The sequence below is a fragment of the Bos javanicus genome, chromosome 14 (genome assembly GCF_032452875.1).
Source record: "Bos javanicus breed banteng chromosome 14, ARS-OSU_banteng_1.0, whole genome shotgun sequence".
Classification (NCBI taxonomy): domain Eukaryota; kingdom Metazoa; phylum Chordata; class Mammalia; order Artiodactyla; family Bovidae; genus Bos; species Bos javanicus.
The window spans coordinates 69404830-69430812 of NC_083881.1; the positions used below are offsets into that span (position 1 = coordinate 69404830).

Here is a 25983-nt window from a genome sequence, read left to right on the forward strand (position 1 = left end):
GGCAAGAATAATGAAGGTGCAGAGAGGCTGAGTAACTTGTTCCAGACCGTGTGGCTGGTATGTGGCTGGGCAGGTTCCAGAGTCATTGTGTAACATCAAGAATACATTTAATTGCCTTGAGATATTTGCAAATAAAGTCTCCTTAGAAAAAATTAATAATCAGCAGTATTTTTAAATCAACAGACTTTTAAGGTCACAAACTATGGCAATTTCCTTGGTGGTCGTCCAGTGGCTAAGACTCCATGCTCCCAACGCCGGGGGCCAGGGTTCAAACCCTGGTCAGGGAACTAGATTCCACATGCTACAACTAAGAGCTCACACGCTGCAACCAAAGATCCAGCGTGAAGCAACGAAGACCCAACACAGCTAAATACACAAACAAAAAGGTTTAAAAATCACCAACTGTGTGAAAGCACAACTTTAAAGTAGACCTCATGCATAAAAATAAGGTGGAGGCATTAGCTTTATGAAAAAACAAAATTCTTATTTTCAATAATTTTGGAATTAATAGATAATTCAGATTATGTACATGAAAAGTTAGAAGATTGATTAATACTGTTGAAATGCTGTAAGGCTCCAAAACCAACTGATTTTGTTGCTGTTTTTGTTTGCTGTGTCTTCCACTGGAATGATGACATTGTTTATCCTGTTTCCTGCTATAGAACAATGCCTGGTACACAGCAGGTGCTAGATAAACGAACACTGAATGAATGAATGAGTGTATCTGCCAGATGTCAATAAGCTGAGAATGAGACTACGGACAAGGACAGGAAAGGAGGAATCTTGAGGAATGCACCAGTCGGAGGATGGGAGTAAAGAGTCAGAAAGTAATCAGTGGAATGGAGGCAAATCAAGAAAGTGAAGGATCCTGAAAATCAAGAGTAGGGAGAAATCTGGGAAGTGGTGAGTAGCATTAGGAAACACTGCAGATAAATGGGAAAGCACTATTGCTTTTGGGTTTTTTGGGGGGGGGGGGGGCTGAAAAAAATGCAGCTGCAAGAGAGAAATTGGAGTGGTATCCCATTTGCACAGGAATCAAGGAGTAATTAGGACACTAGGCAGGAAGCCTGGCATTGAGCAGAAGGAAGGAGCTGACAGCACTGGGCAGTTGCCTGAAGAAGGCAAGGACACTGTTAATTCAGTGGGAAAGTGTTGTGTTGTCACTTTGTCATTGTCTCAAGTGGGGGCTCCCTCTCACCCATCCTTTGTCCTAAAGGAACAAAAGGGGCCTTGACTTTCATGAGTGCCCCAGTGTGAGAGCTCAGGGTTTGGAATCAGACAGTCCAAATTCAGATCGTGCAGAGAGATGTTCCACTGTCTAACTTCTGAGTATAATAAACTTACTAAATTTCTCACCAGCATTATTTTTAATTACACTGATTCTTTAACCACACTCTTTACTCGACCCAACTGTGTTGGGTGTTTGAAGAAGAAATTACTTGAGAAGTTACCAGTTGAAGAAGAAATTACTTAAGTCCTTAAGCTTTCTCACTGAAGTAGAGATTCAGTCACTGAATATTTTTAAGTTCCTACCATATGCCAGAAACAGTTCTAGTGGGGGAGTCAACATACCCGCAATAAATAAATCTCTGTACAATTCCAAAAACATGAAGCCAACTATTTTATAAAATAAGATATTTCATTTCATGATATTTTATATCTTGACTTCTGTTAACAGGAAGATGGAGTAGATGTACTTTTCCCTGTTGTTCCATTCAGTTCAGTTCAGCTGCTCAGTCGTGTCTGACTCTTTGCAACCCCATGGACTACAGCATGCCATGCTTCCCTGTCCTTCACCAACTCCTGGAGCTTACTCAAACTTATGTCCATCGAGTCAGTGATGCCATCCAACCATCTCATCCTCTGTCGGCCCCTTCTCCTCTTGCCTTCAGTCTTTCCCAGCATCAGGGTCTTTTCTAATGAGTCAGCTCTTCACATCAGGTGGCCAGAGTATTGGAGTTTCAGCTTCAGCATCAGTCCTTCCAATGAATATTCAGGACTAATTTCTTTTAGAACTGACTGCTTTGATCTCCTTGCAATCCAAGCGACTCTCAAGAGTCTTCTCCAACACCACAGTTCAAAAGGATCAGTTCTTCAGTGCTCAGCTTTCTTTAAGTTGTATTTAATGTTGCCCCCATTAAATACAACTTAAAACCCTAGAAGTGGTCAAACAGGAGATGGCAAGAGTGAACATCAACATTTACATCAGCAAACTAAAATGGACCAGAATAGGCAAATTTAATTCAAATGACCATTATATTTACTACTGTGGGCGAGAATCCTTTAGAAGAAAGGGAGTAGCCCTCATAGTCAACGAAATGCAGTACTTGGATACAATCTCAAAAATGACAGAATGATCTCAGTTCATTTCCAAGGCAAACCATTCAACATCACAGTAATCCCAGTCTATATCCCAACGACTAATGCCGAAGAAGACGGAAGTTGAATGGTTCTATGAAGACCTACAAGACCTTCTAGAACTAACACCAAAAAAAAAAAAAAAAGTCCTTTTCATCATAGGGGACTGGAATGCAAAAGTAGGAAGTTAAGAGATACCTGGAGTAACAGGCAAGTTTGGCCTTGGAGTACAAAATGAAGCAGGGTAAAGACCAACAGAGTTTTGCCAACAAAACGCACTGGTCGTACCAAACACTCTCTTCTAACAACACAAGAGACAACTCTACACATGGACATCACCAGACAATCAATACAGGAATCAGATTGATTATATTCTTTGCAGTCAAAGATGGAGAAGCTCTATCTATACAGTGAGCAAAAAAAGGCTGGGAGTTGACTGTGGCTCAGATCATGAGCTTGTTATTGCAAAATTCAGGCTTAAATTGAAGAAAGCAGGAAAAACCACTAGGTCATTCAGATATGACCTAAATCAAATCCTTTACGATTGTATAGTAGAAGTGACAAATAGATTCAAGGGATTAGATCTAATAGACAGAGTGCTTAAAGAACTATGGATGGAGCTTTGAAACCCTGTATAGGAGGTGATGACCAAAACCATCCCCAAGAAAAAGAAATGCAAGAAGGCAAAATGGTTCTCTGAAAAGAAGAGCACAAAAGGCAAAGGAAAAAAGGAAAGATATACCCATCTGAATGCAGAGTTCCAAAGAATTGCAAGAAGAGATAAGAAAGTCTTCTTAAATGAACAGTGCAAAGAAATAGAAGAAAACAATAGAATGGCAAAGACTAGAGATCTCAAGAAAATTAGAGATGCCAAGGGAACATTTCATGCCAAGATGGGCTCAATAAAGGACAGAAGTGGTATGGACCTAACAGAAGCAGAAGAGCTTAAGAAGAGGTGGCAAGAATACACACAACTGTACAAAAAAGGCCTTGCTGACCTGAATAACCACACGGTGTGGTCACTCATCTTTAGCCAGACATCCTGGGATGTGAAGTCAAGTGGACCTTAGGAAGCATTATTACAAACAAAGCTAGTGGAAGTGATGGAATTCCAGTTGAGCTATTTCAAATCCTAAAAGATGATGCTGTGAAAGTGCTGCACTCAATATGCCAGCAAATTTGGAAAACTCGGCAATGGCCACGAGACTGGAAAAGGTCAGCTTTCATTCCAATCCCAAGGAAGGGCAATGCCAAAGAATGCTCAAACTACTGCACAACTACACGGTATGTGCACTAAGAACTTCCTGATGTACAAGCTGGATTCAGAAAAGGTCAGAGGAACCAGAGATCAAGGTCCAAAAAGCAAGGGAATTGCAGAAAAACATCTACTTCTGCTTTACTGACTACGCCAAAGCCTTTGACTGTGTGGATCACAATAAACTGGAAAATTCTTAAAGAGATGGGAATACCAGACCACCTGACCTGCCTCCTGAGAAACCTGTATGCAGGTCAAGAAGCAACAGTTAGAACCGGACATGGAACAATGAACTGGTTCAAAATTGGGAAAGGAGTAAGTCAGGGCTGTATATTGTCAGCCTGATTATTTAACTTATATGCAGAGTACATCATGCAAAATGCTGGGCTGGATGAAGCACAAGCGGTAATCAAGATTGCCGGGAGAAATGTCAATAAACTCAGATATGCAGATGACACCACCCTAACGGCAGAAAGTGAAAGGAACTAGAGAGCCTCTTGATGAAGGTGAAAGAGGAGAGTGAAAAAGCTGGCTTAAAACTAAACATTCAAAAAACTAAGATCATGGCATCCAGTCCCATCACTTCAAGGCAAATAGATGAGGAAAAAATGGAAACAGGGACAGACTATATTTGTTGTTGTTGTTGCTGTTCTATTCCTTTTTCTTTTAGCTTTTTCTTTTGTTTTCAGACTTTATTTTCTTGGGCTCCAAATTCACTGCAGATGCTGACTGCAGCCACGAAATTAAAAGACGCTTGCTCCTTGGAAGAAAAGCTATGACAAACCTAGTATAGTATAGTGAACTCGCTCAGTCGTGTCCGACTCTTTGCGACCCCATGGACTGTAGCCTACAAGGCTCCTCCCTCCATGGGATTCTCCAGGCAAGAGTACTGGAGTGGGCTGCCATTTCCTTCTCCAGGGGATCTTCCCAACCCAGGGATCGAACCTAGGTCTCCCACATTGCAGGCAGACACTTTAACCTGTGAGCCACCAGGTAAGCCGTAGTTTTTTGAATGTTTAGTTTTAAGCCAGCTTTTTCACTCTCCTCTTTCACCTTCATCAAGAGGCTCTCTAGTTCCTTTCACTTTCTGCCGTTAGGGTGGTGTCATCTGCATATCTGACAGATAACAAACCTAGACAGCTATTAAAAAGCAAAGATATCACTTTGCTAACAAAGATATCACTTTGCTAACAAAGGTCCGTCTACTCAAAGCTATGGTTTTTCCAGTAGTCATGTTTGGATGTGAGAGCTGGACCACAAAGAAGACTGAGCAATGAAGAATTGATGCTTTCGAATTGTGGTGCTGGAGAAGGCTCTTGAGGGTCCCTTGGACTGCAAGGAGATCAAACCAGTCCATCCTAAAGGAAATCAGTCCTTAATATTCATTGGAAGGACTGATACTGAAGCTGAAGCTCCAATATTTTGGCTACCTGATACAAAGAGCTGACTCATTAGAAAAGACTCTCATGTTGTGAAAAATTGAGGGCATGATGAGAAGGGGGGCGGGGGTAACAGAGGATGAGATGGTTGGATGGCATCATTGACTCAGTGGACATGAACTCGAGCAAACTCTGGAAGGTAGGGGAGGAGGGAGGCCTGGTGTGCTGCAGTCCATGGGGTCACAAAGAGTCAGACACGACTGAGCAACTGGACAACAACAACAAAAACCCTAGACATTATATATAAGACATGAGAAGAGAGAAAAATGCAGACAGGCTAGGGACTTTGAGATCTGAGGCACAATCTGGTGATGAGTTGCCTGTGCTTTCTTTTAGCTTCATGGTTCCCAGACCTGGAGCTGAAGAAGCTGGCATCCTAGAAATGCCAAAAGGAGCAAACAAACAAGCAAAAAGTCCCCAACAAAAGTCAAAATAACAGGAAAGGGGAAGTCTAACAAGACAAATAACTTTTAACCAACTTACTCCAGCCAAAAACCACAGATAAAAATGGTGACTCCATTCCCACTCATACCATCAAAGGAGTGGAACCCTAGACTTCCTGCTAGTGGGGTATATCAAAGGGCCCCGACTGCACCTCCACGCCCCACCCTGCACACACTGAGATGGTATCAGAGAAGTCTGCAGGGAGCCGGACTTTCATCCCCACGGGACAGTAATGGGCCCTGCCCCTGTGCTGTCAGTGGACCACTTGGGGCATCTGAACTCCATCTACAACAGTAACAAGGCACCCCTCTCCATCCCAGCTGGGGTGGTGTCAAAGGAGGCAGAGTCAAGAGTCAGGATTTTCACCACCACCCAGAGATAATGAGGCTGATCATTACCTTCTAAAGGTCAGTAGTGGCCCCATGGGGAGCAGTAACAAGGAATTCCTATTGGTGGAATTGATACCAATTCCTAAGGTATTGGTGGCTGCCTCATGGGAGCCAAACCTCCCGCCCCTGCCAAGCAGCTCATAGGAGCCCCTTTCCACTCCAGTGTCAGCAGAGGCCACGTGGTGAGCTGACTTCTACCCCAACCTGCAAGCAACAAGGCAGTGCCCTTCCCTTCCTCTGCCAGGAATGAGAAGACCCAGTTACAACAGAAAGTTTAAGTAAGATCCAGAGTCTCATAATGTAATACCCAAAATGTCTACGTTTCAACTGAAAATTACACATCACACCAAGAATCAGGAAAATCTAAACTTGAAAGAGAAAAGATCATCAATAGGTGCCAACTCTAAAATGACAGAGAGATTACAATTAACTGAGAAAGATTCTAAAGCAGCCATCTCAGTGCTTCAACAAGCAATCATGAATGTGCTTGAAACATGATAAAATAGAAAAGTTTGAGCAAATAAGTGGGAACTCTCAGCACAGAGGAGATATAAAAAAGAAAAAAGTGGAAATTTAAGAACTGAAAAATATAAAGCTGAAGATTCAGTGGATGAGCTCAACAGTGGAATGGAGGGGTCGGAGGGAAAAAAATCTGTGAATTGTAATATAGAGCAATTAATAATTGTCCAATCTGCACAATACAGAGAAAACAGAATGGGGTGGGGTGGGGGAATGAACAGAGCCTCAGTGATTTATGGACCCACAGCAAAAATCTAACTTTATGTTGTCTGAATCCCAATAGGAGAGGAGAAAGAGAGCAAAGCTGAAAAATTACTTGAGTAAATAATGACTGAAAACTTTCCAAATTTGGCAAAAAAAACATAAGCCTATAGATTAAGTAAATCATGACAAGTTAAATAAATCACAAACAGGATAAGCCTAAAGAAACCCCTTACCAAGTTAAACTTTACAAAAATAAACACAGTATTCTTCTTATATTTATTGAAGTGTAATTTTATGCTGCTGAATATAATAAAAAATTTGAACAACAACAAACCAACCCTAAAAACAAAGGATCTTGAAAGCTGAGAGAAGCAACGCCTTATATAAAAAAGAAAAACAGCTTGAATAATGGCAGATTTCTCATCACAAATCACAGAAGCAAGAAGGGGGTGGCATAACATTTGTGAAGTGCTGAAATGAAATAACTGTCAACCTATAATCCTATATCCAGTGAAACTATCCTTCAAGAATGAAAGAAAATCAAGACATCAGCTAAAGAAAAACTAAGAAAGTTCAGTTCATCATCAGCAGAATTATCTTAAGAAAATGGCTCAAGAAGTTCTTTAAACAGAAATGAAATGGAAAAGGAAGAAATCTAGGAATATGAAAAAGGAAGGAAGCACACACAGAGTAAAAACTATGAGTAAGAACACTTCCTTCTAAGTTTCTAAATTATTTGATGATTGAAACATAAATTATAACTGCATGCTATAGTTATAAATATGAGTAGAGGAAATATTTAAGACAACTATAACCAGGGGAAGGCAAAGAGCTGTAAAGGGAGGTAAGGTTTCTACACTTGAATTTATAAAATACTAACACCATCAGACTGTAATAAATTGTACATATGTAAAGTAATACCTGGAGCAATTACTAAAAAAGCTACCAAGAGATACACTCAGAAACCCTATAGCCATAGAAGAATCTACAGAATAAAAATTAAAATAAAACTGTAGAGATCATAAAAAATAGAATTAAAAAAAAAGTTCAAGTGATCCATAAAAAGGCAAGAAAAGACAGAAGCATAAGAAATAGAGCAGAAAACAATAAAATGGCAGGTTTAAGTTCTAACGTCAATAATTACATTAAACGTAAGTGACCTAAATACACCAAGTGAAAAAATACATACATACATACCCCAACTGAAAGAGATTGGCAAAATGGGTTAGGAAACATGACCCAACTGAATGCTCCTATAAGAAATTCATCTAAATGTGACTTTATAGGTAGGTTGCAAGTAAAAGGATAGAAAAAGACGTATCCTCCAAACATTCATTAATCAAAAGAAAGTAAAGTAATTGTAAAGGAAATGGCACCCCACTCCAGTACTCTTGCCTGGAGAACCCCATGGACAGAGGAGCCCGGCAGGCTACAGTCCACGGGGTCACAAAGAGTCGGGACATGGCTGAAGTGACTGAGCATGCAAAAAGAAATGGATATTACTTATTATTTCTTTAGAGCAAAGACATTTACCAGAGATTCAGAGGGACCTGACATAATGACAAACTCACTTAAGCAAAAGGGAAGAATTTCCTGGAAGACTCATAAACCAAACTGTTGGCTGGACAAGGAGTTAGTGGAAATCAAAGACATGGAACCATGACTAGATGTCTTCCATTCTCTTTTCTTGATTTCTACATCTCAATAGGAATTGCATTTCTCAGATTTCTATGAGACTGAAAACATGGCCACCAGTGGTTCCTGAGACTCATGACTCTTGTCATCCGTGTATCCCCAGCTCCAGCTCAAATAATTTCAGGAATGAGAGTGACGCTGGTTCATAAAACAGCATGGTAGATCTGCTACAGTCACATGGTTCCATCCACCACAAATAGCTTTTCAAATCCTCATCCTCCTGATGAATGCCTACTTTACATTACAGGTTCCATTTAAGCATCATTTCCTCTAAGAATTTTTTCCTAGTATGTTCTCACAATAGAGTTTAACACTGTTCTTCACATCCCCACATTCCTCTATATACCTGTATCATGGATCTGATAATGCTTTATTTTGCTTGTTTCCATTTCTTTCTGCATGCGTAAGTTGCTTCTGTCATGTCCGACTTTGTGACCTCATGGACAGTAGCCTGCCAGGCTCCTCTGTCCACGGGACCCTTCAGGGAAGAACACTGGAGTGGGTTGCCATGCTCTTCTCCAGATCTTCCCCACCCAGGGATCAAACTCCTGTCTCTTACGTCTCCTGCATCGGCCAGCGAGTTCTTTACCACTAGCGCCACCTGGGAAGCAGCTCTTTCTACTAGACCCTAGTTTCATCGACATTTTTGCTTCCCCAGCTCCTAGCAGGGTAGTCAGGTTGCTAAGGATTCTAACAAAACTCATTGGCAGCTCATTCCAAGTGTGGACATTGAGCAGTTGTAACCATCCATGCACTCACCAATGTGCATGAAGGAGTGACCACAGTAGCAGAAGAAATTGTAGACGTTTGCCAGGAAGAATGAAAAGGCCTGCCCCAGGATAGGGTCACACTTACCATTTAATTGTATTCTCAACTCCCTAGGGTGGCTTCCTTGGTTTGGGACAGAGAAAACTCCAAACAGGAAGTGCCATGTCAACCTACATAGTGATGTAAATCACTACTGAATAACTGAGGAGTTATATCTCAGTAATGGGAAGGAGTTACTTCCCATCTGGGGAGTTTGTATTAAACTTAAAAAATGTAAAAACCAAAAAAAAGGGCCCTTCCGCGTTCTCTCTTGAACAAAGAGGGGAAAAGATAAAGGAAGAGCTAAGGGATTTTTTAATAGTGGGAGAAAACTTCCCAAGGACAAGAAGATGCCCTCTGTCCCAGATGACAGGTCCCAAAACCGACATGCTTTGGGCAGCTGCAGACCCAAGCTCAGGCCTCCAAGCAGCCTATGGAGCGCTCCGTGGAGAAGACAGGAGAGTGGCCTGTCAGCCAAGCAGTCATCCCTCAGAGCACGCCTGCCAATTTCCTTCCCTTCTGTTTCTCCATCGTACTCAATGTCTTTTCTAGGAACTGTTCTACGACCAGGACAGCTGCGCTGGGGATTAGTCGCAGTAGTAAATCTTCTCTGGTGAGAGCAAAATACGTATCTCTGACCTCCAGTTTCTCACCAGGACCCAGCTGGATTGGTCCATCAGAACCCATACACCCTGAGGCACACACTGGTTTAATTTTTCCTCTGACATTCAGGAGACACAACGTAATTACATCTATTGCTCATCCATCGTCTCTCACTCACCAGCACAGACATGAAAAAGTCAGGGAGAATAACAACTAACTCCCCAGAGCAAGTTTACTAGGCAAGCTGAGCAGCTGTGTGCGGCATCAGTGCATACAGGACATGAAACATCACTAGAATGAACTCTAAAATACATTTCATTAACTCAGGCCCCACAAACAACTCCTCACATAACCAGTCGATATGAACTGGTCCCACATCCACAGAAGAAGTGGAGAAAATAGTCCTTACCAGCACCAGCTCCACCCAAACTAAATGAATCTTGAAATTTTATGTAAATGAGTATTAGTTTGGATTGGCTAAATTATTAGTCTACCTCATATTCCTTGGTTGAGCACAGTGCCCATTTCTCTTGTTTATTATGGTTCATACCTGAGCTAACCAATCAGAAAACAAAATGGAGATCTTAGTCAAGATGACTTAGAACTGTGTTTCAAGTTTTTGCTCAGAGACATGCTAACGCGAACTGTGGTTTACCGGCTTCTAGTTTATTCTCCTCTCTTCTCTTGCCTTTCCACTATTTGAGGGGAAAAGCAAAGGGAGAAAAAGGAAACCAAGATGGTTCAAAGAGAAAGCTGATGGGTAGACTAAAATTTGACTGATACTCCAAAATACGTCTTTTTGGACAAACAGTGATTAAAAAAAAAAGATTCGTGAAAAATGACCAAGCCGAGTGTAACCACTCACTCCTCAAGCCTTTTATTTTTAATAAAAAGGAGTTATGAGAACATCTTCAAAAAGTGACCTCCTCTAACATTTAAAATAACACTTCAGATTCAAATACAGATAGAAATTGAGTATATGCTCAAGATGGCTGATGCTATCAGTTCACTTGGATATGTTCCTCACATCCTGCTTCAAATTCGTTCCACATGGACCTAAATGTGAGGCTTCCCAGGTGGCTCAGTGTAAAGAATCCTCCTACCAATGCAGGAGACATAAGAGACATGAACATTACATGGGATGGTGGCTTAAACTTTATTAAAGGAAAGTTTAACTTCAGAGGCCTTAGATACATTTGGATTACAATTGCAAAATAAGAGAGAGAATATTTTACCACTGAATTAAAATGGTGTTCTAATGAATAAAAAGAATATTGCTATTTCAAATTGTGTTACTCCGCTAAAATGCAGACTATACTATACACAACACACCAATTTTGTATATCATATATATACCAAGGAAAAATTGGAAAGACATAAACACTGTGTTAATGGTAGTTATCTCTTACCTGGTACAATCAGAATTGATTTTATGGTTTGTTTTTGGCTGTGCTGGATCTTCACTGCCACTTGGGCTTTCTCCAGTTGCAGTGTGTGGGCTGCTCACTGTGGCAGCTTTTCTTGTTGCAAAGCACTGGCTCTAGGGTGCACAGGCTTCAGCAGTTGTGGCATATGGGCTCAGCAGTTGCAGCTCCTGGTGTCCAGAGCACAGGCTCAATACTCGTGGTATACCAGTTTAGTTCCTCTGCAGCACGTGGGATCTGCCCAGATCAGGGATCGAACCCTTGTCTCCTGCATCAGCAGGTGGACTCTACCACTGAGACAGCAGGGGAGCCCTCGAGTTGATTTTAAAAATGTTTTTCCTTTATGCTTTTGCATTATTTCCACCCCCCAAGATTTCTGTAATGAACACATGTAGGTTACTTGCATAAGAAGAAAATAAATACATTAATTTAGAAAATGATCGTTCAGTAAAGAGAGTATTATACACTCCTCCAAACTGAGATTCAAGCAGATTTAACAACTACATTGAACAGCTTTCAAGAAAGGAATAGAGCAGGTGTCTGTATGTTAAATGAAAACTTTCTCAGCTTATTAGCCCACTTACAAGATTAACACAGGATAAAAATCACTGAAACAAGCAACAAATGTAAAATAGATGAAATAGCTTCTCAAATCATTAATGCTGCGCTCCTAAAGAATCTTTGTAGCACCCATAAAAGAGATCTTGTGGTTTTAAAAAGATCTTGAACTTGCTCTCTGAGAAATTCAATCTGTAGGCCTGTGTTTAAACACAGGATATTATTATATAACTAAGCAGCTGTGAAGATTAATCGTGATTAAAAATAAAAGGGAAAAGACACAGAACACCAAGGCAGGACTGTTTAATGAGAGAAGGGTGACTCAAAGGAAAACAGTATCTATACTGGGTAATAAAGTCAATCCATAGACTTATCCAGTAAGAATAAAGATGCTGCTGCTACTGCTGCTAAGTCGCTTCAGTCGTGTCCGACTCTGTGCGACCCCAGAGACAGCAGCCCACCAGGTTCCCCCGTCCCTGGGATTCTCCAGGCAAGAACACTGGAGTGGGTTGCCATTTCCTTCTCCAGACTGTTAGTAGCTGCTACTGCTGCTGCTAAGTTGCTTCAGTCGTGTCCGACTCTGTGCTACCCCAGAGACAGCAGCCCACCAGGTTCCCCCGTCCCTGGGATTCTCCAGGCAAGAACACTGGAGTGGGTTGATATTTTATTTCAAATCTGATTCAAAAGGTATGCTTATTAAATCTAAGATTACACCAGAAATAATGAAAATAATATTCATAAGCATATATACAAAATACATGTATTATGGCCCATTTGTGAATGGCCCAGTATTTTCAAACTTCATGTCATCTTTCAAACCCAAACATCTTAATGTGTCTATAATTTATCTTTCCAGCCTTATTCTTTCCTTACACCCTGCTTTTCCATTTTACCCCACAGTCCAGACGTTTGAATGCCATATACACTGTCCATTCACCACCTTCTGACATGAACTTCCAGTTCATCCCTTACATATAAGCCCCAATCCGTTAACATTTCCTTGGAGCCCACCACCCCACCTTATACTGTGGCACGTTCATCCAGACCATAAAGATTTATGGAGCAGCAACAGGATCTATGATAGGTTCTGGGGATACAGAGATGAATGGAACATGGTCTTGCACTCAAGAACTTTGGATGAGCGAGGGACAGACAGGTAAACAATAGTTAAAATGCAGTCCGCTTGCAGGGAGAACTCATGGCTACGCTTAGTGGACCCAGCCTCCAGTTACTTGTAATCACTTGTTATTAATCCATCATTCACAAATTCTCCTAAACCACTGTTTGCAAACTCAAGTCTTACAGAGCAAGCACGTAACATAAATTTATCAGGCTGGGAGTGAGATAATAGTTCACGCTGAAAACTGTCAGATCTAAAGGCATTAAATTTCTTCTTCTTTAAATGCCATGCCTGAAAATCAAAATGTGCCTGTCTTCTATATACTAAGGTTAACATCATTTAGTGTTTACTCCATGTGGGCTCCTGTCCCTCTTCTAGGCATTTTACATGTTGAAGCCGATACTGTGATTCTACCCATTTTACAAGTGGGACAACTGAGGCACCAGAGGGTTCTCATAACTTGCTGAGGTTACACGGTTGTTAGGGTGGTGAAACTGGAGCTTGAACGCAGTCAGGCTCCTTCGGAGCAGTACTTCACAGCATTATACTGCTGTATCTAAACTTTCAAAATTTCTTTATTCAGCTTATACTACATAATGAGCTACATATTTAATAATGTGCCAAATATCACTCCTTTTTGTTGTTGAACAAACTCTTTTTAATCAGTATATACAGACTTGATGCAAAAAAAAAATCTGTCCATCTGTTCATTGTTTGATAAATTTCATCACATTCCTTGCTTACAATCATTTTTCTCATTTGACGGTTCTACCCCCCAAAATACATGTTCACTACAAGAGAAAGTGGAGAGTGAAGTGTTTAAGGTATTCATGGTATTCTCACAACCACTCCTGGTAGCTCAGCTGGTAAAGAAGCCGCCCGCAATGCAGGAGACCTGGGTTCAATTCCTGGGTTGGGAAGATCCCCTGGAGAAGGGAATGGCTACCCACTCCAGTATTCTGGCCTGGAGAATTCCATGGACTGTATAGTCCATGCGGTCACAAAGAGTCAGACACGACTGAGCGACTTTCATTCAATTCTTTAGAACGAACTTTGTAGCTATACCCAAAAAAATACATGTTCACTACAGGAGGAAGTGGAGAGAGTGAAGTGTTTAAGGTATTCGTGGTATTCTCACAACCACTCCCCACCTCCTCCCTTCCTTCCGGTCCATCTCCAATACCCTTCCCAATTCTGGATGCATGTGGTTTATTATTAGTCCTCCAAACAGCAGGATAACATTTGATTTTCAGTAACTGTCAGCATGTTTACACCTCTGTGGATCTTTATGGACAAGGCAATCCATCAGGCCAGTGTCTTCAGAAAAGTCCTATTAATACCAGCTAAAACAAATCCAAAGACACAGAGGCATCTGGTGAAACAGGCAAGATATAAACTCCTGAGTCGGTGATCTTAATTTAAAACATTTCACTAGATCAGGAGATATAGTCACTTTTTAGTCATGAACTTTCCTAAGAACTCTGAACATTATATTCATTTCACTTAAGTAAGCTGAAGCCAAAAAATTTAAGATTCTTGCTAGAGGCTGCATCAGTTCTGCCTCCTGCCTTTGTTCCTGCTGCTTCCTCAGCTGGAACCTCCCCACAACACCTGCACCCCCTTCCCAAAGCCTGCCTGCTACCCCAACTTCCTGAGATTCCTCACATGTCCCCTCCTCTGGGAAACCTTTGACCTCCAAGGTGGTTATGTGTCCCTCCTGTGTGTACCCAGAACCAGCACGTAATATCTACTTCAGTTGCCTATTTACTTCTCTGATCTGTAGTTAAGAATATACATACATATACTTTTTAGCCCAATTTGTACCTAAATTTACTCAGTAATACTTATTTCTGGGGGAAAAAAAAGTTGTGCCCTTGAGCTTTAAACTTGGCTGTTTATTTTACAATCTCAAGAATGGTAAAAAAAAAAAAAATATATGGGTTGTGAGCTTTGGCACTGAACTAATGTGGGTTTGGCATCCAACTCTAGTTCTAATGGCTGTGTGACCTTGAACCGAGGCAGTTTTATCCTTTGGAAAATAAAGACCTACTTCGCTGTCAAGATTAAAGCAAAGGGGCGCAGAGCAGATCACCTGGGCAAGTTCGTGCTAAGTGTTAACTGCTGCTTTATTTCTCAGGAGACATTTAACTTTCATCAAAAGGAGAGATTTAACCAAAAGGACAGAAACAATAATGCTAGCTGATTGGGGAACTATTCAACGTATTTTATGATAAGCAACGTTACCTACATTGAGATTAACACTTAATATTTGTTATCTGTTGCTCTCCACTTATTCAATATCAAAATGTGTCTTAAATGGTTTGAAAATGTATCTGACTCCTTTAAATGCTCTAATAAAAAACAGATCTGAAAAATAAAAAGCAATGTTGGCACCATCTAGCGGAGTATCTTTAATGCCAGGAAATTAATAGTACAGTAAACATCAATCAATAAGCTATCTCAATCTCTAGGAGACTGGAAACTTCATCCAAATCTCTAAGCATCAAATTTAAAAGGACTTAGAAAGTATTTTGAAATTATTTGCTTAACAGTAAATTGGCTTCTGAGCCAGTAAAAAATCCAGTAATCCAGTTGAGTGTTTAAACCCTTCTTAAGACAGGAACTAAGATGCTTAGTGGCCAACTGCTGCCAAGTTTAACCTGAGACCCAAAGACAATGCTTAGTAATAGACCGTCTCTAATGAACTTTTCAACTCTGGACCATTCGGAATTCCAAGAGGAAGTGTGTCCCATTTCCATGGGTTTTCCTCTTTTAGCTCTCTGAAGCCTCAGGATTAAGTAAGATCTTCTTTCACCATCAGTATAATCCATAAGTACAATAACATAAACAACTGCACTGTATCTTAATTCATTTACACATTTATTAACCTCCACTTGCTCTAAATCAGAAGCCATACTAAGAACTGGGGATCCCAAGAATAAAACAAGGTATTCCTGCTCTTGAGCAGCTCTCAGTGTTGAGTTTTATTTGCAAAAATGTAATATTTTAAGCCATCATTAATTCACAATTGAAGTAGGCACTTACTCATGCTGCTGCTACTGCTAAGTTGCTTCAGTCGTGTCCGACTCTGTGCAACCCCATAGACGGCAGCCCACCAGGCTCCCCCCGTCCCTGGGATTCTCCAGGCAAGAACACTGGAGTCGGTTGCCATTTCCTTCTCCAATGCATGCAAGTGGAAAGTCAAAGTGAAGTCACTCAGTCATGTTCGACTCTTCTCGACCCCATGGACTGCAGCCTACCAGGCTCCTCCGTCCATGGGATTTTCCAGGCAAGAGTACTGGAGTGAGGTGCCATCGCCTTCTCCAAGGCACTTATTCATAGCTGAAACCAAAGACTTGAGATGAGACAGAGAAACGGTACAAAAAGGAAACCAGGGTGGAATCCAGTGCTGAGAGCTAGAGACTCATTCACAATCCAGATCTGCCAACTATGAGTGATGCAAATAATTCTGCTTTTTGCAATTAGTATGTATTTTATAATTAAAACTTTTAATCCCCAAATGTTTCTTGTTTCATTGTTTTGAAGATCAGATGAGAACACTGGTCAAAGTACATGGCACAGAGCTTTTTAACTGGGAAGCTCAACTAGTCCACTAGTTTTTAAAAATGGAGTATCCCCTTAATCAATTTTTAACACAATTTTGTTAATTTAATTTACATTAACACACATTTTGTTAAGAAGAGTTTTGTTCATGATGATAATACTCGATGACAGAGAATGAAGCAAAAAGGTAAACATAAAAGTAAAAGCCTTCAAGTCAGACCTAAAATTACATTAGGATTGGAGCCCTTGACAGTCAGCCACCCTAAAGAAGTTATTGTATCATCACGGACAAATTTTCACAGGGTGGGAAAGACTAAATGTTAGAGATATAAAGGCCTCAAACACTGATGTTCACTTCACTCTTCGTGATCCCTAGATAAACGCATTTCCCAGCTGTACTGGATGCCTGGGGTCTGGCTGCTCAGCATACAAACCCAGTCCTACTTCAGCCCCTTCCCGGTTCTTTGCGACGGTGAGAGAGGGAGGGGAGCTGCCACTCCCCTGCCCTCTGGCGGCGGAAGCACGGCCAGCAGCCTCAGTGCAGCTGGGACGGGCTCCACTCCCCGGAAGGTCTGCACTGCTGCCGACAAGGGTCGGGCGGGGCAGAATCCTGGCCACCTGGCCCCACAGCAACTTCTCATCCATTCTGTGACCTACACACTCCCCCGATAAATTCATTTTTTCCTTAAGTAGTTCCTGTTGTGTGTAAACAAGAACCCTAAACTAAGGACACTTCCGTAAAACTAATAAATATCAGTGCCATGACATTATTTTAGTATCTTTTTCTCCATGACTGAATATACAAAGATAATGGGAGCAAAGTATTCTTCCGCTGTAAAGATGGGTGGAATAGATCAAAATCCACTTGTTGAATTTTCTTTAAATAGTCCTCCAGAGCAACCTAGAAAAAGAGAATAATGGTCACCAGATCATATAGATTAAATCTTTTAAAGAAACAAAAATAAAACCAGCAGGTATTAAGGCTACTTTAGTATTCCTGAGATGGTCTTCTGCATGCTAAGACTGTAAATGAGAATTTTTAAGAAAGAGAAAATAAAGACATCTTCTAAGAAATCTGGAAGTTATGAAGCTAACTGTATCACAGAGCTAGGACTATCAAGCTAATTTGGATCGTAATTTACAGTGTTCTGGTCAAAATGTAAAAAAGAAATGATTTGCCCTATTTTATTACTAGATTCTGTAGAATACAAAACTGCTACTGCTACTGCTAAGTCCTGTCAGTCGTGTCCAACTCTGTACAACCCCATATATGGCAGCCCACCAGGCTCCCCCGTCCCTGGGATTCTCCAGGCAAGAACACTGGAGTGGGTTGCCATTTCCTTCTCCAATGCATGAAGGTGAAAAGTGAAAGTGAAGTAGCTCAGTCCTGTCCAACTCTGAGCGACCCCATGGACTGCAGCCTACTGGGCTCCTCTGTCCATGGGATTTTCAAGGCAAAAGTACTGGAGTGGGGTGCCATCGCCTTCTCCGATACAAAAGTGGTGTTTCTATTAAGGAAAAGGAACACCCTCCCCAGCCCAACCCTCCACAGAAATGCACTGTGCCATGAGCGGGAGCCCAAGTTGCTTAAAACAGTATTTTGTGAAAAAGTTCAGAGTCTCCATATTCTTGTTAGAAGAAAATCTGCAACCAGGGAGAACAATCCCAGGTCCCTCAGAGATCACGCCATGCTCCCCCATCACACAAAACTCGGCAAAGTTTTCTCTGGGATTGGGGTGGGGCGGGGGGCAGGTTAGAAAACACTGCCGATGGGTAGTGCTCTTCATGGATTTCAATGTTACTAATCTGTAAATTTTTAACATATTGCAATAACTTCTTATTACACAGAGAGGCACCTAGTTTGGCACTGCACGACGCAAAGCGGCCCCACCGCCCTCTCACTCACGCGCACAGCACCCCCTGGAGTTCTGCGGCACGACCTGGGTGTCCACAGCCGGCTGGGGCCCGTCTACAGGACTAGGTTTCTCCCATACACTATCAACGAGTAAGTTTACGTATCAATTCAGTCTCCACTTCTGAATCTTTCAACTTATATACACACATCAGGTATGTGCATGAACGCGCACAGCTGCCAAAGACCTGGAACAGTCCAGAAGTTCTTTGACAGAAACAAATAGATAAATAAAATGTTCACATGATGAAATATTAAGCTGCAGTGAAATTAAAATGTATTTAGATAGAATAATATGGATAAATCTTAGCAATATTATATGTGTGTGTGTGTGTAACCTATAAGAAATAAACAGAAAATGATCCATTTTTATAAAGCTCAAAAACAAAACTAAGCAACATACTGGTTAGGAATATACAAAATGGGAAAAGCATTTTTAGAATAATAAATACCAAGTCCAGGACAGCTACCTGGAGGAGGAAGGCAGAAGGGGATGAGATGGGGAAAACACGTGAGCGCAATGGAACAACAACATTTTAGGTCCTGGATGGAGCAGTGGGTTCATGGGTGTTCATTATGTTATGCTTCACAATACGTGCATACGTATAGATATACTCATTTGTAGATATCAAATAAAAAACACTTTAAAAAAGAATAAAAGAAAAACCTTTGAAGGTATTTTATGGGCTCTCACATGTTCTCTTTGTTTTTTGGGGGAAAAAAGCTCATATTATTCATAATGTTCTGTAACTCATTCTTTGGCTGTGTGAAATCGTCATTGTGGCATGCAGGCTTCTCTAGCTGTGGTGACCGGCTTAGCTGCCCTGCGGCATGTTTAATCTTCCTAGACCAGGGATCAAACCTGTGTGTCCCCTGAACTGGAAGGAGGACTCTCAACCACTGGACTCTACCGTAACCTGCTTTTTTGAATCACTCAATATATTGTGATTAACTTTTCATCTCTAAGAATTTTATTATGTACATTTTAATAGTTTCATAATATCCAATTACAGGAAAAGTTACTGAAATTAAGGTGCAAGCACATAATAAAGAATTATACAGCCATTAAATATTAATAAATATTTTTAATGATGTGGTTAAATGCTTGATAAATAGGACACTACCATATAAAGCGTGATTTTTATTTATTTATTTTTTTAAAAGCGTGATTTTTAAATACACACAGAAATTCATTAAAAAAAAAAAAAGAACATTTGGCAAAACTAATACAATTATGTAAAGTTTAAAAAAAAAAAAAAAAAGAACAGAGTAAATAGCTTTTATCTCTGGGTCCAGGAACTGTGCTATTTATGGTATGATAGTTATTTTCTTCTAATATTCTTTTTATATTGTCCAAATCTCTATTATGAGAATATATTGCTTTTATAATCAGAAGATTTCACTGAAATACAAATGAAACAGACCTCAAAATTAGAGCTCAACTAAGCATTCACAAATCAGGATTTGGTTCAAAGTCTGAGTGAGTGAGTCACTCAGTCATGTTTGACTCTTTGCGACCCCATGGACTGCAGCCCACCAGGCACCTCTGTCAATGGGATTCTCCAGGCAAGAATACTGGAGTGGGCTGCCATTTCCTTCACCAAGCAAAGTCTGGCTAATGGCAAATAAATTGTTCAAGGTAACAAATTCATTGTGAAATTTTCAAAGATGTTATAATTTCTGAATACAGCTTCTGAAAACCATGGGCTTCTCTGGTAGCTCAGCTGGTAAAGAATCCGCCTGCAACGCAGGAGACCCTAGTTCGATTCCTGGGTTGGAAAGATCTGCTGGAGAAGGAATAGGCTTACCCACTCCAGTATTCTTGGGCTTCCCTTGTGGCTCAGCTGGTAAAGAATCTGCCTGCAAAGCAGGAGACCTGGGTTTGATCCCTGGGTTGGGAAGATCCCCTGGAGAAGGGAAAGGCTACCCACTCCAGTATTCTAGTCTGGAGAATTCCATGGACTGTATAGTCCATGGGGTCTCAAAGAGTTGAATACGACTGAGCGACTTTCACTAGCACTTCACTTTTCTGAAAACCTCATCTATAGAGGACAACATATGCTACCCCGGACGAGTCATTTTCAAACAGCAGAACCTTTTCTTTGAAGAAAGTAATTAACAGATGCCCCCCACACACAGCACATGGGGTGATGCATGCCCCGGCTGGGATGAGGAGTAGGACAGCAGCAGCTCCCCGGGACTGTCATGCAGTCCCGCCACTTTCTCCTCGCACAGTTTGGAAACTGAGAACTGGGCTCCAGCCCGAGGAGTCTCTGATCCATTAGGTCTGCGGCAGACCCCCAAATGTGCATTTCTACATGACCCCAGGCAGATACTGCCAGGCCAGGGACCACGCCACCAGCCCAAAAGACTGGTTCTTGGCCTAGCTGCACTTCATGATTTCCGGGGGAACTTGTAAGTGGTATCAATGCCTAGATCCCACCTCTTAAATACTGTGATTTAGTTGGTTTAGAGAGAAGCCCAACATTGTTTTGTTTTAAAAGTTCCCCCAAGTGATTCTGACGGACAACCAGAGTTGAGAACAACCTTTTTTTCCACAAAAGTGAACAAAACAGTATTTAATCTTCTTGTGGCTTGTAATTCAAAATAGGTGATGGTACATCACCAAATGATCAAATAAATAACAATTAAAAATGGTGATTTAGAATGTGTTGACACAGAAAGAGAGGCTTGACGTCTCATTTATACCAAAAACACATATATAATTATATGAATATAAAAAGTCCGAAAAGATGAACAGACATTATCTCTGGAAAGGATAGAATTGAGAAAAGATTCCAATTCTTCTTTTGCCTCTTGTTATATGAACATCTAAAATATTAATGTATTACTTTCATAATAAGTAAACTCAGTAAAGAAACAAAATGATTTCAAACACTCAGATCTGAGACCTAGGACAAAAGATGTCAAGGAACAGAAGAGCATCTTGGAACATATTTTAGGGAGAAAGGTAGAAGATATGTTTGGTACTGTAGAAAATGCTTGAGTTTTCCATTTTCAAACATCACAAATCTTTGAACCTTGGTCTACAAAATGAAGTAAACCACACTGAAGAATAATGTATGACATGATCTAGCTCAGAATCTGTTTCCCATATTAGGTGCTACTAACCGGAAGTTGTTCTCATTTTTTAATGTATTTTACAACAATGGTTCCTGAACCTGGCTATACATCAGAATCACCTGGGTAATTAAAAAAATAAAAATCATCACAAATCCTCTTAGGAATGCCCCCCACAACCCCAAGAGTCTGAGTCTTAGTAAGAAGACCCCAGGAATCAGTATTTTTGAAGAGGCTTTCCAAGATGATTCTGATGCAGCCAGCTCAGCACTGCACTTTCAGGAACCAGTGCTACAATATGGTCACTATTGAGAAAAAAATTAATAAGTACACCATTAGGTCATACTTATATGGCTAGAAGCAGCCTAACACTCCTATGAGGTAGTTTATCCTGTGAGTCCCATTTTACCTATGAGTAAACTGAGGAACATAATGATTAAGGAACTTGTTCCACAGTAAGTGACAAAGCAAATTCAAACCAACGTGGTCTGGCTGCAGTTAGCACTAACGATAATTCCACTCACCTGCCTCTGGGGAACACAGGCATGACCTTCACCAAGAGCAGAACGTTAACCAACAAAACCTACACTAAGGGACGAAAACAAAAACAAATACTACAGACTAAAGAACTGCACTGGAAACCTTATTAAAAAAAAAAGGCTATACACATCTGCTTTAATAATTAAACAACTTATTCTGTTAACCTACTTACAGTCTGAAGAAAAGCAGGAAATGCTTTCACAGGAACACTTCTGTGGAAGGACCTAGCCTAAAAAGGGAAGACAAAAGAAAACTGGTTTGAAAGACAAGTATTTCTGGAAATTAACCCTCTCCCTCTGAAAGTGAACACAAAACAACACCAGCAGTTTCAAACAGCATCACTAGGGCCTTTCTTGAAAACAAGAAAACAGTTATCTCCTGCTGGTTGAGATTAACTTGCCAAACCTAAAGAAATCAGGAAAAGGCACTATATTAAGAATTCTATTCTTCTTTAAAAAAAAATTATTTATTTTATTTGACTCCGCCAGGTTTTAACTGTGGCATGCAGCATTTTCAGCTGCAGCACGTGGGATCTAGTTCCCTGACCAGGGATCAAACCCAGGCCCCTTGCATTGGGAACGTGGGATTTCAGTCACTGGACCACCAGGCAAGTCCCAAGAATTCTACTCTCTCTGTCATTTGGTTTTCGCATTTCCAGCTGCCACAACTTTGACCACCACTGCCCCCCGCCACACAAAGAGGAACCCTGGATACAGAAGGCCACCTGTAAATGATGTGTGGATTTTCAACTGCGTGGAAGGCTGGCACCCTAAGCCCTGTGGTTGTGCAAGGGTCGACTGTATTTGCACATCAGTCCCAGCACCTCCCCAGCCTGGATGTCAGCCTCTCTTGCCTAGATGACTGTAAGACCCTCCCAGCCACGCTTCCTGCGTCTGTGTTCCCCTACCGTTAATTCATGTCACACAAGCAGCCAAATTAATGTCATAAAGTCATTGTTTAACTTAACTCCCTGATAGATCATGTCTCAACTACTCATCTTAGAATTCAAAGGCCTCCGCATCTTGAATCTAATCTTACCTATCCAACCCAGCTCCCTAATGCCCTGGACTACAAAGCCTCGACCCACCCGGAGTAATGCCCACCCTCCACCTTCCCCAAGCCCACTTCTGTCTACAGGCCTTTGTTTACATCGTCAGAAACTACTTCTACTCCCTGACTCAATTCTCAACCCACTGTACTCGGTTTTACTCCATCTACTAAAACTGCTCTCTTCGAGATCATTCACAATTTACTGATCAGCATACCCCTCTTTTCTCTTCAATCTCTCTAAGGAATGCAGGACTTTAGTATTTCCCATTCTTGGAATCTGCTCCTCCCTTAGGTTTCCAACACACTGACTCCGAGTTCTCCTTCCTACCTGAGAACTGGAGGTGGGTTCAAGGTTCAGCCTTTGGCCTTCTTGTCTAAATATACACTGTCTTTGGACAACAGCGTATCCACACCTGGAGCTTTAACCCTAAGCCTTCCACCTGAATGACTCCCCAGGCTGTATCTCCAGTTCTGACCTCCTCTTACAGTCGTCATCCTGCAATCTGCATTTTGGCCCACTTCCTTAAATGCCCTCGAATCCCCTTAAATTCAGTGATGCCCAGAAGACTACTGATCAGCAGCCAGCACACCACTGCTTTTCTACTGCAGTCTCTGACTGGCACTAGCACAATCTATATTTGAACTTCATGAAACCTTCCCCTTCCTGCTCCCTGACCCTGCTACGATCCAATCAGTTATCAAGTCTAGTCGCTTCTTCCTCTGTTATGTGTGTGCTCGGTGCTGTGCTCCGTCGCTACAGTCATGTCCAACTCTTTGCGACTCCATGGACTGTACCCGCCAGGCTCCTCTGTCCATAGGATTTTTCAGGCAAGAATACCAGAGTGGGTTGCCATGCCCTCCTCTAGGGGAATTCCCGAGCCAGGGATCGAATCCGCATCTCCTGCATCACAGATGAATTCTTTACTGCTGAGCCACTGGGGAAGCTCATTATATGTATATATGTATGTATATACATTCACATACATACATGTAAAATATCTACCCTCCCTAAATCAGACACTCTTTATTTTTTAATGACTTATTATGGCTGAATTAGTTGGTAAGTATTAAATTACTTGGTAAGTATTAAACCTAGACAGCATATTAAAAAGCAGAGACATTACTTTGCCAACAAAGATCCATATAATCAAAGTTGTGGTTTTTCCAGCAGTCAAGTACGGATGTGAGAATTGGACCAAGCCAGAGAATTGATGCTTTTGAACTGTGGTGTTGGAGAAGACTCTTGAGAGTCCCCTGGACTGCAAGGAGATCAAACGAGTCAATCCTAAAGGAAATTAACCCTGAATATTCACTGGAAGAACTGATGCTGAAGCTGAAACTCCAATACTTTGGCCATCTGACGCAAAGAACTGACTATTGGAAAAGACCCTGAAGCTGGGAAAGATTGAAGACAAGAGAAGGGGATGGCAGAGGATGAGATGGTTGGATGGCATCACCGACTCAAAGGACATGAGTCTGAGCAATCCCCAGGAGATAATGAAGGACAGGGAAGCCTGGTGTGCTGCAGTCCACAGGGTTGCAGAGTCGGACACAACTGAGCAACTGAACAACCACAAAGTATTAAATATGAGAATCATGTCTTTGTACTTTCTGGGCTTTAATAACTTAAGTGGAAATTTTAATTTCAGAAACTATTTTGACTGAGCAAACTAGATAAGTTACAAAAATACTTGCTGCAACAAATTTGCTCTTACATTGTATACTGAGAATGAGTATACCTGCAAGATTCAAAGACCACCATGGTTTCAGTGACACAATTTCCCCCTTACAAATCTCTCTTAGGAGATGTCGCAGGTACGAAATAAGACTGAGCCACAGGAGAGGCACAGCCCTTTGGACTCCCCTGCAATTCCTATGGCATTCACTCATATCCTGGAAGCAATCAGGTTGAAGCTACCAAGAGGGTTTAAGAATGCAATAAATCAGATACTCTTTCAACTGTGGCAATAGGAAATGATTTACTAGAGATGATTATTAAGAGCATGCAGGATGGAAGCCAAATTACAGCCCGGTGAACAGGGTCACAGTGGTGAGGGCCTTGAAGTAAAAATACACATAGAATGTGTATTCAAAAAAGGTTAACTGGGAGGGAAAAGTAAGAAACAGAAGGGTCCCATGGGCTGCTCACTAAACACAGTAGCAACAAACTAGAAGATAAACGGGGCAAGCTGTCAGAGAGGCCAGCTGAAAACACCAGCTGGGAACTGCTGAGGATGTAAAGTTCTGGAAGGGCGGAAGAGGAGAGGCATCAGCCTTGACCAGGCAGGAAGACACACTCTCCCCTGAGAGACAGAGAAACAGTGAGCAGACGAGTCCCAGGACAGCCTCACTGAGGAAGCTGAGGAGGAGAAAGGGGGATTTTTAAAAAGTGGAAAAAGTTTACAATAGTCCCTAAGATACATTTGCTGGGATTTCACTGAGCAATGGATACACACTGTTAAACAGAAAACGCTACAACCAAGCCTTAGGAGTAGCCACAGCTAGAAACAACGGTTTCCTAAATGATTCGGCTAAAGGAGGCTACTTACGTGCTTTAGGTGCAAGTGTGCCTGGCTGGCCACGTCATACACCACGTCTCTCACATTTCTATCTTGACTCTTCCGTAGAAAATCCTCTTGTGAAACACCGTGCTACGTAGGAAAATGCGCACTACGTTAGGAATCAAAGAGCACACTTAAAACTAACTCAGCTCAAGACAACAGGTGATAGAACAATATGTACAGTAAAATGCTCTTTTGGTTTTTAAAATACAGCTATATGTACGTGTCACACACAAACACACTGTCCCTCCTAGAAGAACATGCAACAAGATGCTAAGGAACGACAGTAGTACCTGGAACAAAATAAACAAACGGATAAGAAATTTAAAAGAACAGACAATAATGAACCTCATCCAGAAAACAAAGGTTCTCATACACAGTAATTTTTCTGAAGGATTACTTCCTCCTTTAAAATAAAAGAACAGGCTAAGGTGAACACTAGGAATAATTATGAAATTGC

At 41.3% G+C, this 25983-nt stretch overlaps 1 protein-coding gene and 1 non-coding gene across 4 annotated transcripts in view; both read right to left on the reverse strand.

Moving 5' to 3' along the window:
• Nucleotides 1–967: 967 nt before the first annotated feature.
• NDUFAF6 (NADH:ubiquinone oxidoreductase complex assembly factor 6) overlaps nt 968–25983 on the reverse strand; it is a 51060-nt gene continuing 26044 nt past the window's right edge. For all 3 annotated transcript variants that reach the window (XM_061439330.1, XM_061439331.1, XM_061439332.1), the window contains 3 exons: nt 25512–25613; nt 22085–22141; nt 968–17280 (listed from right to left, as the gene is read on the reverse strand). In XM_061439330.1, coding sequence (XP_061295314.1) covers nt 17152–17280; nt 22085–22141; nt 25512–25613 — 288 coding nt within the window. In that variant the 3' untranslated portion in view covers nt 968–17151. The remainder of the gene's footprint in view (nt 17281–22084; nt 22142–25511; nt 25614–25983) is intronic.
• LOC133260872 (small nucleolar RNA SNORA14) lies at nt 24767–24901 on the reverse strand. The gene has a single exon (XR_009741011.1). It is a non-coding gene; the product is annotated as a small nucleolar RNA SNORA14 (small nucleolar RNA).